Source organism: Colossoma macropomum, unplaced genomic scaffold (genome assembly GCF_904425465.1).
Source record: "Colossoma macropomum unplaced genomic scaffold, Colossoma_macropomum, whole genome shotgun sequence".
Classification (NCBI taxonomy): Eukaryota; Metazoa; Chordata; class Actinopteri; order Characiformes; family Serrasalmidae; genus Colossoma; species Colossoma macropomum.
This window is the reverse complement of record NW_023494785.1, coordinates 41,857,998-41,872,712: the sequence shown is the minus strand read 5'-3', so window position 1 is coordinate 41,872,712 and position 14,715 is coordinate 41,857,998. Positions and strand designations below refer to the sequence as shown.

At 41.8% G+C, this 14,715-nt stretch overlaps 1 protein-coding gene across 3 annotated transcripts in view; it reads left to right on the top strand.

Annotated features, from left to right (window-relative positions):
• The window catches only part of clstn3 (calsyntenin 3), a 51,219-nt gene that overhangs the window by 6,192 nt on the left and 30,312 nt on the right, over window positions 1–14,715 (top strand). For all 3 annotated transcript variants that reach the window (XM_036595294.1, XM_036595286.1, XM_036595277.1), the window contains 5 exons: window positions 1,606–1,728; window positions 4,878–5,088; window positions 8,007–8,215; window positions 13,521–13,670; window positions 14,408–14,593. In XM_036595294.1, the coding sequence (XP_036451187.1) occupies window positions 1,606–1,728; window positions 4,878–5,088; window positions 8,007–8,215; window positions 13,521–13,670; window positions 14,408–14,593 (879 nt within the window). The remainder of the gene's footprint in view (window positions 1–1,605; window positions 1,729–4,877; window positions 5,089–8,006; window positions 8,216–13,520; window positions 13,671–14,407; window positions 14,594–14,715) is intronic.

Genomic DNA, 14,715 nt, shown 5'->3' with positions numbered 1-14,715 from the left:
TAGCATTAGCTTATTGGCTCATCGGAAGAGGCAGACTGTCACTAATCCAACATGGAAAAAACAGTTTTACCCTGCCTATTTTTTTGTATCTTTAGTTAGTTATAATTGGAAATAAACAGTGAAAATTTGCCTGTTTTTGAATGAAACATCAAATTTTGGCCTGCATGCTATCATCCTACAGCCCAAGGCTAATTTGAGATAAAGCAATATTTTTTTTTTCTTTTTGTTGTTATTTTTTTGCCCATAGTTGACCAGATATCCATTCTTTAACTATTACAGGTACTTAAATATCAAAATTATTCAGAATGCACATGACACACGCTTTTCGGTAACAAAAAAACACAAATGTACGGAGAAAATTAACGCCATCATGATGGCTGCCGCCAGTGTTTTTAGCCATAGTGATGTATTTGTGTCTATTGTTATAGATGCTGATCAAATGTATTTGAGATTATATAACAGCTCGACACAGTTTGAGGGTAGAGTGTGATTTAGGCATGCAGTTAGCACAATGCTAACAGTGGCTTTTAAGGGTCCAGTACTTGTTAGCTACATTAGCCTCGTAGCTCATGTGCAAAACTAAAAAAGGACTTCAGACGTGGAACATGTCCTGGCTGACCGCCTGTGTTTTTGAAACTGTGATTTCTTTTTTATCTCTTTAATTGAATTCATGTTATTAGGCGTTTGTTTTTGCCATCTGCCAGTCCAGCTGAGAGGTCACATGTCTCTGCTGGTTGGTGTTGTGGAGGCTGGTGTAGGATGGCGGTGTGTGTGTTTGGATGGTTTTCAGGAGCGTTTTGCAGCGAGCTGTCTCGCTGTGTTTGAGTGATAGGTTCAATATAGCTCAGTGCGAGATAAGAGCCAAACCTATCCTTACCTAATTGCTCTGCCAAGCAGCGAAGCGTGCCGTTCTGTGTGACGTGTATGTGTGTGTGTGTGTGTGTGTGAGTTTGTTTTTGTACATCTTCAGGACAAAACCAGGGATAACCTGTAGGAACAGCAAAATACTACTGACTTGGAAAACGCAAACCGTTTCTTTTTGGTTCCTGAGATTAAGATTAGGTTTCTGTGAGGACTGGGATTTGGAAATTTTATACATATAGCTACTTATGTATATATACTACATATAGCACATGCTTTTATTACACATAGTTATTTACATATGAATAAAACATTGGGGATATATTGCATGTAAGTGCTTACATATATGATTCATATGCACATTGCGCTCTACTCGTATCGATGCATTCCTAGTCCTGAAATTGCATTAAAACAAATTGGGTGTGTGTTTCTGTTTGTGCATTGTTTTGTGCATGTTTGCATGGAACTCATTTGAATGTGTGTTTGATGGCAAGTTCTCGTTTTCTGCATGTTGTAATCTGTGGGTTTAGCAGCGCACGCGCCTCTCGTATGTTTGGCTTGAGTGGGTGCGGGTACGTGTGTGTGTGGGGGGAGAGAGAGAGAGAGAGAGAGAGAGAGAGAGAGACGCACACACCTTCAGAATCGCCTCTTTATGTATGGACTCGTTATGAAAATGTCTTTGCCTTTGAGTCTGAAAACTGCCCTCATGCCTTTTCTTTGCCCCTCCCCCCTCGCCTTTCTCAGCCAATAAGCACAAGCCATGGATCGAAACAGAATATCAGGGCATAGTCATGGAGAACGACAACACGGTTCTGCTCAACCCCCCTCTCTTCGCCCTGGATAAGGACGCACCTCTGCACTACGCAGGTAACACATGCTGTCAGTCACTGCTGTAATGCTGTGTTCAAAATAGTGCCCTAATCACTATTCGCTACATTAGAGCACTAAATAGAACGCTATTATAGGGAAAAGAATGGTCCCCTAATCACTATTCCCTACACTGGAGCACTACGAAGAGGTGGCCCCCTAATTTCTTTGCTAAGCACTATAGAGCACCATTAGAGGAAACATAAAGAGCCCCCTAATCATTATTCCCTACATTGGAGAACTATAATTCTTCTCTATTAGATTTTAGGGAAAACAATTAGCCCTCTACTCACTATTCCCTATGTTTAAGCACTATGGAACACTATTATAATGAACAGAAATGCCCCTATTCACAAGTGCACTGTAGAACACTTTTCCTTACATTTAAGCACTATAGAACACTATTATAGAGAACAGAAATGCCTCTATTCACTTTTCCCTACATTGAAGCACTATGGAACACAATTATACCGAACAGAGATGCCCCCTATTCACTATTCCCTACATTTAAGCACTATAGAACAGTATAATACAGAACAGAAATGCCCCCTATTCACAAGTGCACTGTAGAACACTTTTCCTTACATTTAAGCACTATAGAACACTATTGTAGGGAACAGAAATGCCCCTATTCACTATTCACTACATTTAAGCACTATAAAACACTATTATAGGGAACAGAAATGCCCCCTATTCACTATTCCCTACACTTGCGCACTATAGAACCCTACTATACGGAACAGAGGTGCTCCCTATTCACTATTTCCTACATTTAAGCACTATAGAACACTATTGTAGGGAACAGAAATGCCCCCTATTCACTATTCCCTACACTTGCGCACTATAGAACCCTACTATACGGAACAGAGCTGCTCTCTATTCACTATTTCCTACATTTAAGCAATATAGAACACTATTATATGGAACTGAAATGCCTCTATTCATTATTCCCTACACTTAAACACTATAGAACACTATCTTAGGGAGTAGAAATGCCCCCTATTCACTTTTCCCTACATTTAAGCACTATAGAACACTATTGTACGGAACATAAATCTCCCCCTATTCACTATTCCCTGTAATTAAGCACTGTAGAACACTATTAAAGGGAGCAGAAATGTTCCTCTAATCACTGTTATAGTATGCAGATAACGTACACGGTCATTCACAGTATTCATTACAACGACGCTGTGTTTAAAATAGTGTCCTAATCATTAGAGCACAGTAGAACACGATTACAGAGAACAGAAATAGACCCCTCATCACTGTTTCCTATGCTGGAACACTATACAGAACGCTTTGTATTTGTTTATTGTTTACTAATATAGAGAACCTGGAGGTGTATCTCTCAGTTTTTTGCCCACTTCCATGTTTCCACTGTAGCAGCAAAATAGCTCATTGTTTTTATTTAACTGTAATCTATAACAATGCTGGGCCAGAAATCAACAAAAAATATGAATAATAAAGCTGAGTTTATCATTTATCACTGTAATAAGTGCTGCTGCTTTGTGTCGTTACAATGTTATTACCTAAGCGCACGCTCAGCTTGAGTGTTTATAAACAAGATTAGCGCTGAGGTGAACGCGTGGGTCAGTTTGGAGTAGCGGGCGATTAGTTTGCTGCAGCAGTAAGTAATTACGCACCAGTGTTTACACAAATTGTACAAAATTACGGAGGGATTAGACCTGGCCGGCCTGCCCTCTCCGCAGGCTGATCCATCATCTGCACGGGCGCGCTCGTGAGCTCTGTGGGGCTTTGAAATACACGTTTTCACGCTCGTAGTGTTGCAGGACAGATTTTGGAAAGTGTGGTGCTCTGAATTACAGTGGAATATAAAAATGAAGGTTCCTTAATGGTTCTTTAGAATTGCTGTTCTAATGTACTGTTCTGGTATATAATCTCATCATATTCTCACAGTCATATTGATAAGAAGTGGTTATTCAGGGGTACTTCAGCAAAGAAAATGGTTCTACATAGAACCGTGGACACTCAAAGAACCCTTTGCATGATTAAAGTGTTCTTTGTATCATGAACGGGTTCTTCAGACTGATGGAGAATGTGCTATAGATGGTTCTAAAGGTTCTGGAACCTTTCTGGAAAGGGTTCTATGTAACACCAAAAAGGGTTGTTCTTTTGTTGCGATGTCAAGCTTGTAACAATAGTGGAACCCTTATAGCTGCTATATAGAACCATCTACAGCTCATTCTCTATCAGTCTGAAGAACCCTTTAACAATGCAAAGAACCCTTTAATCATGCAAAGGTTTCTTCAGACTGTTGGAGAACATGCTGTAGATGCTTCTATATAGAATATTTTTTAAAAATGGTTCTATGTAGCTCCAAAAAGCATTGTTCTTTTGTTGCAATGTCAAGCTTATAACAATAGTGGAACCCTTTTGGGTGCTATGTAGAACACTTTTCAGAAAGGTTCTATATAGAACCATCTACAGCACATTTTCCATCAGTCTGAAGAACCCTGTCACGATACAAAGAACCCTTTAATCACGCAAAGGGTTCTTTGTGTGTTCATGGTTCTATATAGAACCCTTTCATGATGCAAAGAACCCTTTGCATGATTAAAGTGTTCTTCAGGTTGATGCAGAACATGTTCTGGATGGTTCTATATGGAACCTATTTGAAAAGGGTTCTATGTAGCACCAAAGAGGGTTCTTCCTTTGTTGCGATGTCAAGCTTGTAACAATAGCAGAACCCTTTTGGCTGCTGTATAGAACCCTTTTCAAAAAGGTTCTATATAGAACCATCTACAGCACATTATCCATCAATCTGAAGAATGCTTTCATGATGCAAAGTATCCCTTAATCATGCAAAGGGTTCTTTGAGTTTTCATGGATCTAGATAGAACCGCATTCCTTACTAAAGAACCCCCAAAAATGTCTTTTTAAGGAGTGTAGCTTATGTTTATGTATTTCCACAATTAAGAGGTTTTTTTTTTGGAACAACAGATGGTTCCTTGTGGCACCATCCAAAAATATATTTTTTAAAAAAGCCAGCCATAGAAAGGTTCTTTGGGGAACCAAAAGTGGTTCTATGGCTTTGTTTCAAAGAACCATTTTTAGTGGCATCTTGAAGGTGCTCAGTATGTTTTTGTGTGTTTATACAGGTTCTAACTCTTTTTCTCTTTTCTCCATAGGTGAAATCTGCGGGTTCCGTGTCCATAACGGCCCGGGCGGTTCTGGGGCTGCCCAGTTCGAGGCGGTCGTGTTGGACCGCTCCACCGGGGAGGGCCTAGTGCGCTCCAAAGAGCCGCTGGACTGCGAGAGCCAGAGGGAGCACAGCTTCACCATCCAGGCCTACGACTGCGGAGAGGGACCCGACGGCACCAACAGCAAGAAATCACACAAGTGAGATATTAAAGGGGCTGTTAGCTCATCTGAAAATATTAGAAATATCTCAAACATGATGTTAATGATGTGTTAAATTGTTCAATTAATCAGATATTAATGCCATTTTTTTAAAGACATTAAAGCATAATACGAAAACACAGCTTTTCAGTGGCTTTTTAAAGCAATTCTTTCAGCAGACTGCAATAGCCAGTGCTCACGGGACACTCATGGATAAATCAGCGAGCTGCAAACTACCAAAAATGATGTGTATACAATATATTCGCTCTAGAGGTGCACCGATACCACTTTTTCCCCTTCGATACTGATACCTGATCCGTTAGTATCGGCCGATACTGAGTACCGATACCAATACTAACTCTATCTAACCTAACTCAGTCCTGATATTTACTCAATAGCATTTTTAAAATATTTTATTTTGGTTAAATTTATGTTCTGCGTCACAGATAAAACACTCTCAGCTTGGCTAGATGGCATTTACTTGTTGGATTATATTTATTAGATGCTTAAGAAAACTTTTGTTTATTTGCTATATATATATATTTGGTATTTCCTACTATATAATTAGTAAGTACCATGTTTAACAACTAAATGTAAGATGTCTTTATTGCGCAGTTAAAAACAGAACTGAACAGTAAACAAATAAACCTGTGGTGTTTACACATCAGCACACAGCAGCTTCTCTGGCTCAAAAGTGTTGTTTCACATTGAAATTTCTCAAGTCGTTTGTTTCGTATGTGCGTCTTGTTCACTTTTTCTGGCTTGCTTGAAGCGAGACCCCACTGCTGAGTGATACAGCTGACCGACAGAGGCTCACCAAAGGCAGGGCTAGTGGACGCACAGGCCCGGCTAGCGGGCTGCTATGCAAAAGGCTAAATCAAGGCTAAATGCTATTATGCCAAGAGTCCGGCGGTTCCTTCCGCTCTACATATCGTTAACCCAGACTGTAACTGACCACACAGCGGCAGACGAGTGATACTGAAAGAAGCAGCTCAGCTGTTCAGGTTAGGGGCTCTGTTAGCGTGTTATTAACACCAAAAACTGCTGTTACAGATTCTGCTATGAGCATTTTTACTGCTGCTTGTTGTCCCACAGCGCCGACGTAGAGTTAAATTCTGTCCATTATCGATACCAATACTGTGTTTAAGTGCCATCATTGGCATCGATACCAATAATAATATAATAATAATATAATAATAAAGCAATCATAAAATAATAATAATAATAATTTGAGCATAGTATGGAGCCATGCAGGCTTGTTTTAGAGCAGAGTTTGTATTTATATATTTTTTAATTCTGCAGTAGCTGCATTAAGCGAACGCCACATATTCATTAAATTGAGCTGACAGCTGTTGGCTGCTTTGCGGGCGCGTCGGAAAAACAGATCACAGTTTGACGTTCAAAGAGAAAGTCCAGCCTCAAAGCAGCCTAATGTTGTTTTTTTATCTTAAAAATAATCATCTTATGGATTAATGATGTTTTTTATCTACCATTTCGCATAAAGATGGTCCAGAAATGAGAGAGCAGAGTGATGATGTGCGTCAGAGCAAATCATTTTGCGTGATGTCATCGGTCACGTCACCTGCACGCTGCTTAAAATGTTAGCACTCCCAACTTAAAACACCTTCCAGCTAGGTGCAGCTAGAATGTTTCCCAACCAATCAGAATGTAGCATCAGAACTGACTGCTGTATAGCTGGAAGTCAGTAATAAGCCCATGCTGGATCCTGTAGCTGAAACAGATTAAGCTGACAGGCTGTATTAGAGCTCCAGACAGCAGAGCTTCAGTGAGGACGCGCTGCTCAGCACAGATTCCTGCGTCAGTGTGTAACCGTCACTTTAAACACGGACAACAAACGCGCACGTCTGAAGTCTGTGTGATAAACACGCTCCTCACTTCCAGCTCGACACTGTTCACTATTTTTACACACATTGTGTTCCAGAGTTCAGCAAGTTCAGCAGAGCTTCATTAGCATGAAAGTCTCTCTCTCACTCTTTTTCTTATTCTGTCTGGATGTCTCTCTCTCTTTTTCTTATTCTGTCTGAATGTCTCTCTCTCTCGCTCTTTTTCTTATTCTGTCTCTGAATGTCTCTCTGTCGCTGCTTTTTGTTCCCTCACTTGCTCAATTCTCTCTCTTCCTCGCTCTCTTTTCCCTCTTTTTCTCATTCTCTCTGAATTCTCTCTCTCTCTCCCCTTACTTTCTTTTTCTTTCTCTCTCCTTTTGGTCTGAATTGTCTCTCTTCCTCTCTCTTTTATTCCCTTTCTTTTTCTTATTCTCTCTCTGAATTCTCTGTCCTTCTCTCTCTCTCTCTCTCTCTCTCTCTCTCTCTCATTGTCTTTTTCTCTCCTTGTTCTCTCTCTCTCTCTCTCTCTCTCTCTCATTGTCTTTTTCTCTCCTTGTTCTCTCTCTCTCTCTCTCTTTCTCTCTCTCTCTTTCTCTGTCTCTCCTTGTTCTCTCTCTCATTGTCTTTTTCTCTCCTTGTTCTCCCTCTCACTCACTTTCTCTCTCTCTCCTTGCTCTCTCTCTTTCTCTCTCTCTCTGTTTCTCTCTCTCTTTCTCTTTCTTTATACTCTCATTCTCTCTCTTATCTCTCTCTTGCTTTCTTTTTCATTCTCTTTTTTGCTCTCTATCACTGAATTGTCTCTCCTCTCTTCTTTATTCCCTTCTTGTTCTCTCTCTGAATTCTCTGTCCTTTTCTCTCTCTCCTTGTTCGCTCTTTTTCTCTTTATTCTCTTGTTCTCTACTTCTCTCTGTCTCTTGCTTCTTTTTAATTATCTCTCCTTTTTTCTTCTCGGTCACTGAATTCTCTCTTTTTCACCCTTTTTTCCTCTGCTTTTTTCTTATTCTCTCTCTCTCCGCTTGTTTTCTGTATCTCTGAATTCTCTCTCTCTCTCTCTCTCTCTCTCTCTCTTCCCAGAGCAACAGTTCACGTGCGAGTGAACGATGTGAACGAGTTTTCTCCGGTGTTTGTGGAGCGCCGGTATGAGGCGTCCGTCCCTGAGGGTCGTCTGTTCGACCGGATCGTTCGTGTTGAAGCTTTGGACGCTGACTGTTCACCCCAGTACAGCCAGATCTGCTTCTACGACATCATCACCCCCAATGTCCCCTTCGCCATTGACAACGACGGTGAGAACTACAACTCCCATGATCCTCCAGCTTCCGAAATTGGTGGAATGTAATACTGCGTCAGCTAAAACGCTTCTCAGTCTCATAATAACATTACAGGAGGGTGCCGCCACTCTCATGGCTCAGTTTGTCACATCTAAGTTAATATCTAGTATCTTCAGCTAATGCTAAATTATATTATTAGATAACGACCAAGCTATTATTTAGTTATTTGATACGTTGAGTTGCTTCTGTCGTCTATTTTGAGCTAATTTGTATGAGCTAACTTCATTACGAGCACTTTGAACTCACTTAATTTGCGCTAGTTATGCTAGCTAGCTAACTGCATGACAGATAATGTTAATGTTGGCTAGCATTAGCTAGCTGATTTTCAGGTGAGCAAACTTAGACCAATCATTTTAAGTTCAGTGTAGTTTGCACTGGAGCTGTGAGGCTAATGTTGCTAACAAGTAATGGAAGCTCACATTCCACCAATTAGCGTAGTGCTAACAGCATGGCATCATCTCATGCTTGTCTCAGATTGTGTCGAGTTGTTGAGTGATCTCAAATAGACTTCCTTTCGTGGTTTTCGAGGCCGTCATATGTCATATAAGTGTACGGACATTCAGGCTTCAGGATGGCTGATACTAATGTAGCTCTGCGTATGTTTGCCTGTTGTGGTGATTTAAGCATGCAGTCTGGATGATGCTAAGCTCTCGGCTGGTCGACTAAGAGGGCAGAACTGTGATTTTTAACCTTTCTGTCTCTGTCTGTTCCGGTGAGAAAGTCGAGGTCTCCATCTTCAGTGGTGGTGAAGGTTTTTTGAGGGTGGTACCTGATCTGAGATCGATTCATCTGGCCTGGGTTCGATAGGGGATGAGAATCTCTTTCTCGCAGAGACTCATTGACAAATACTGAAGATCAATAGCCGACATTTTGTAACATGACGAGAGTCGAGGGACAGGAAGCCAAGCACGGAAGAGCGGCTGTGGGAGGAGAGAAGAAGAGACGAGCAGGAAGGAGATACATATATATATATATATATATATAGTGAGAGTTGAACAAACTGTCATAGATCTTTAGTGTTGGATTGTACAGCTCTGAATGTGAGCTGTTCTAGATCTTAAGAGCTGGATTGTACAGCTCTGGATGTGAGCTGTTCTATATCTTAAGAGTTGGATTGTACAGCTCTGGATGTGAACTGTTCTAGATCTTTAGAATAGGACTGTGCAGCTCTGGATGTTAGCTGTTCTAGATGTCTTGAGTTGGATTGTACAGCTCTGAATGTTTGCTGTTCTAGATCTTAAGAGTTGGATTGTACAGCTCTGGATGTTCGCTGTTTCAGATCTTAGAAGTTGGATTGTACAGCTCTACAGCTGTGGATTGTACAGCTGTACTTATAGATCTTTAGAGTTGGATTGTACAGCTTTAGATCAGAGAGCTGTTCTTTTAGATCTGTATTGATGGTTTTATACAACTGTGGATGTGAACTGTTCTAGATCTTTAGGGTTGGATTGTACATCTCTGGATGTGAGCTGTTCTAGATCTTTAGAGTTGGATTGCACAGCTCTGGATGTGAGCTGTTCTAGATCTTTATTGATGGTTTTATACAACTGTGGATGTGAACTGTTCTAGATCTTTAGGGTTGGATTGTACAACTCTGGATGTGAGCTGCTCTAGATCTTTAGAGCTGAATTGTACATCTCTTAATGTGAGCTGTTCTAGATCTTTAGAGTTGCATTGTACAGCTCTGGATGTGAGCTGTTCTTATAGATCTTTAGAGCTGACAGCAGCCGTTGGTTTCTCCTTCATTTTGCTGAGCATTGACGTGACTAACAGCAGCTCTGCTCCTGACCGTCTTCTACTGGCCATCAATACATCCCACTATCTTTACAGTACTTCTATACAGTGTCATGCGCTGGTATCTGCTCTCCGTCAGTGCAGTGTTCTCACAGAAATCAAATCAAAGTAGTGCATTTTTTCAATGGACACCAGAATGTTCTCATGAACGTAGCCTGTTAGCCTCCTATCAGGATCAGCAAAGCCAGCCTCTATTAGCCTTATTTTGTCTTATCTTCTAAATAGCTTAGAGAGACGGAGGATGAAGAAGAGAGCGTGAGGGAGAATGAGAGAAATATATATAGAGAGAGATGGAGGGCGGCAAAGCAGAGAGACACTGAGAGAAAGGGAGAGAAGGAGGAGGTAAAAGGAGAAACAAGAGAAAGAAAATTGAGAGATGGAGGAGGATGAAAAAAAATAAGAGAAGAGGGACGTGGAGAGAGAGAGGGAGGGAGGGGGGGGTGGTCTTTACAGTGATGACCTTGCAGATTTCTCTGCCTGGGTGTGAAGGGTTTGGATGGTAATTTGGGTCAGACTGAACCAGGCACCACTCAGTGAATACACTTCCATTGTGTCTTTCTCCACTGTCCTCTCTTGCTCTCGCTCTCTGTCTGTCTCTCTCTCTGTCTCTCTCTCCAAAAATCAGAGAACCCCCTCTATTTATTTATTAGAATTTCAGGTCAAAACGGCCATTAAGTACAAGTCATTCATTTTTCACTGTCGGGAAAAGCAGAAAACAGATATTTAACAGAAAACAACTAAATATATAAACAGTTTTAGTATTTGTGTTCAATCTCTGCCTGTATTACAACTTTAATTTTTTTAGGAGGCTCGTTTTCAGGTTTTCAAAGAAATCTGCAGGGATATTTTTCCACACCTCCAAAGTTCAGTCTCACCCTGCGTTCACAGCGGCAGCGAGAAGGCAGCTGGAGGTCATTCACCTTCAGTGAGACACGACAAAGTTGAGCGGAATTTAACTTAAATAAGGAGCGAAGCGACAAGGCGATTACCAATAGGAATTGAGCACTGAGCCAGAGAACTAGTAAAGAGGAGAATTATCGCTCTGTAATGTCTTCCAGGTTTCTCAAACACTAGAGGGCGCTCCTGAGTGAGTCAAGAATGAATTGGTTAATATGGAGCATTTGAGCAAAATCATAGTTTATAAATGCTGAAACATTTTTAACATACAAGAATACATTAATTTCCTGAACACTGAACAGCATAAAACGTTTTAACACTGCTGTTATATTTTAAGAGCTTTTAAACTCGAGATGTAGGAGTTTAAAATGCTGCCTCATGTTTATTCATGACGTCAGTGAGCGCGAACAGCCAATGAGCTGCTCCGCTCGCCAACCAATCAGCACTCAGTAGCAGGAATGTTAGCGTCCTGCTGCACAAAAACCGTTTGCTGTAGAAAAAAGGAAAAATACAGGTCAGTTTTCTTTGCTTTTTTTAGTGAAATAAATTCTTCTGCTTTCTAAAATTAAAGGAAAGTTCTGGTTCAGTGATTAGAAACTAGCCATTGAGCTGTTTACTCCCCATTCATTGAGGACTCGCTCGCGGGCGCCCTCTGCTGTTTGGCAGTCCTGTTTTTGATATAACGGGGGAAATAGGAAGAGGCCAGGCTCCTCATACACCGGCTCTGATTGAGCAGCGTTGTATGCACATCATCTCCGCCACTGTGAAAGGGTACACTCCTTTTTTGGTTCCTAGATAATTGTTCCTACTAGAGATAAAGTGATGGCGGCGGTGCTTTCGCCACAAATAAACAGTAATTGCAAAGACCAAATACTGTTTTCCTCACATACTGACTGAACAGACACGGGGATTAAATAAAAATAAGCACACAAGCGATTCCTCACCAGGATTTTTATTTTCAGCTGAAACGCATCTGATTTGTTCTTAGCTTCAGTGAAACCGTGGCAAACAGCGCCAGTTCGGGTTCAGATACGCCCTCAGGTGATGAGCGATCAGCGGTTTGGGCGACAAGAGGTGAAGAGTTGCTGCCGACCCTGCGTTCACACTGCCAGCGACGAAAGTGTCAAGGCAGCCGGAAGCCATTCATTTTGAAAGAGAGTCAGCGACACTCCGCGGCGAAGAGGTTCAGCTCTGCTCAACTTTATGCAAATGAGCAGAGACGTGGGGCGGCCATAACCAATCAGAAAAGATGTTTTCTCGTCCCGTGGAAAACGTTGCATTGACCTTGCTTCCTGCTGAAGATTTGTTCTGCTGCATTAGCGCAAAAATGTAGGGAAAGCGGGTCGCGGCGCTGTGTGGGAGCACCGTGCTGTGTGGAGCCTGTTGTGAACTGAGCTTATGCTGTAGACCAAGTTAACTGTAGCATCTGCTTTTTTGGCCCGATCCCATTTCACCCCTCGGCCCTACCACTTAGCCCTTAGCCCTTTGTTTTGCACATTCATGCCTTGAGGTAGGGTGTCCTGATTCTTGTTGAGATAGAGGGGTAGGGTGTTGGGTGTTTGGGCTACATGACCCTCCAAACGGAGGTTTTTCAGAGACTCCGAACAGAGTGATATGAGAAAAAGAAAAACCAGCAAGATGGCTGAACAAGAGACCAAACAAACCCACAAATGTGTGAATTTTCTCTGTTAAAATTACAATAACCACTGTATTGTCTTAGTTTAATGTCGTTTCAGTGTATTATGGTCCTTTTCTTCATAACAAGCATAAAAAATCGCTAGTAGTGTGCTGATGTCTTGGTAGCTGGCTAAATTTCCCGTTCCACTTTAAATAGTGCAGCAGTTACATTCTGCTGCCTCAGGGAAAATTCAAATAAGAAGCTGGTGAATATCTGACTTCCACTTCATATCACTGAAGAATTAGGGGTGCACGATAATAAATAACTGCCCCCCTCTTTGAAGGCATATGATGCCCTAAATGTAACTAAAGCCCAGCAGTGAGGAGCTGAACTTTACCCTCCTCTGCTGTCACTGCAGACTGGCAGGGTCGCCTACAGAGCAACGCTGGTAGCTGTTAATGAAGTAATGTTCTTTTTATTTGAGGGTCCCATTTCAGAGGGAAGACAACCACTACCCTTGTAATCAGTTCCAAGGGGCAAGGAGACACTCAAAAACAGCCATTTTGACTGGTAGTTAAATAAATGAAGGGTGGTCTCTGAACTTTGCACAGTTTTGTTTATTTAACTGCTGATATATGAGCAGCCGAAACAGACAAACTTCCTTGCCTGTTTCATTTTTAAGAAGCTTGCCTTTTGGTGCATTTTTTCAGTCTCTCTTTGTCATATGCTGAGTGTCTCTGGAGATATCTGAAGCGTTTCGCTGAGACGTTCCTGCCTCTCTCTTTTCATCTCTTTACTCCTGCGCTCGCTCTTTCTTATCTTCAGACTGTTACGTTGTTATAATATTTTAGGAAAGTATCTGCTGGTTTCTGTCACTCTCGCTTAGCTTTTAAATGACTGTCAGTGTCTGAATATCTCTCCCGGTCTCTCTCTCTCTCTCTCTCTCTTCAGGGAACATTAAGAACACTGAACCTCTGGACTCGAAGAAGCAGCGTGTTCACAGTTTCTGGGTGACTGCGTTTGACTGCGGGAAGAATCGAGCTCAGGCTGATGCTCAGGTCGTCATTACAGTCAAACCCTCCTGCAAGCCTGGCTGGATCGGTAAGCCAATGCTGATGCTAATGGTAAAGCATTGCTTAACATTTCAGCACCTCCCTCATTCTAGTGCGAACATGTGTGGTTGACTTATTAGGTGGTTTTCACAGACATCTGTCATTTTGTAATCGCTGTTATGACCAGGAGCTCCATGTCTAGGCAGTTTTGAGCAAAATGGATAACGAGGTTCAGTTGAAAAATTAATATTGCTGCAATCTTAAACTGTTGCACCCTGAATTAGCATCATGAGATTGATAACCCCACCAAAATACCCCATACAAACCACCAAGCTTGGTCTAATGTGGGAGTTTTAAGGCCTGTTCACTCCATTCATGTATTTCGGAATTCGGATTTTTAACGTAGTGGGACCTTCACATGAGTCCGATGCGTCATCTCGTCTAAACGCTATTAAGATGCGGTGAGAAAATGGATGATGAATTCATCTTTTTTCTTTCAATCACTACAACTAAACGACACACATTGGCTTCATGCCATTTTACAGAATAGACAAAAAACATGGGGAATTTCTCCGCCTCACAAAGGAGCACAAGAACCAAAACAAAAACACAAGCACATGGCTACAAAACAGAGGAAGTAATAGACACAGGAACAAAGGGAAACCATGACATCATCGTTGTCGGGACAAAACCTCTATTGTTTGTGTTTTGTTTTTTTTGTTTTTTTTTAATATAAACACAAAAAGCTCAAACTCATTCCTGTGTTTGTGTGTTCTGGACTCTCAGGCTGGTCGAAGCGAGTTGAATACACGCCGGGCTCCGGCAGCATCCCCCTCTTCCCCAACCTGCACCTGGAGACGTGTGAGGAGACGGTTTGGAACATCCAGGCCACCGTAGAGCTCCAGACAGGCCACATTGGGAAAGGCTGTGACCGGGACAGCTACTCGGACCGCTCCGTCAGGAGGCTCTGCGGTGAGTGAAAGCACTTCAGGACAGCGCAGCAGGATTAAAGGGCCAGATTCCATGTTTTTCATTGGATTTATTTTTTTCCCCGAGGGTCCATTTATGACGTCCCTGTGGTTCTACGTACCAGT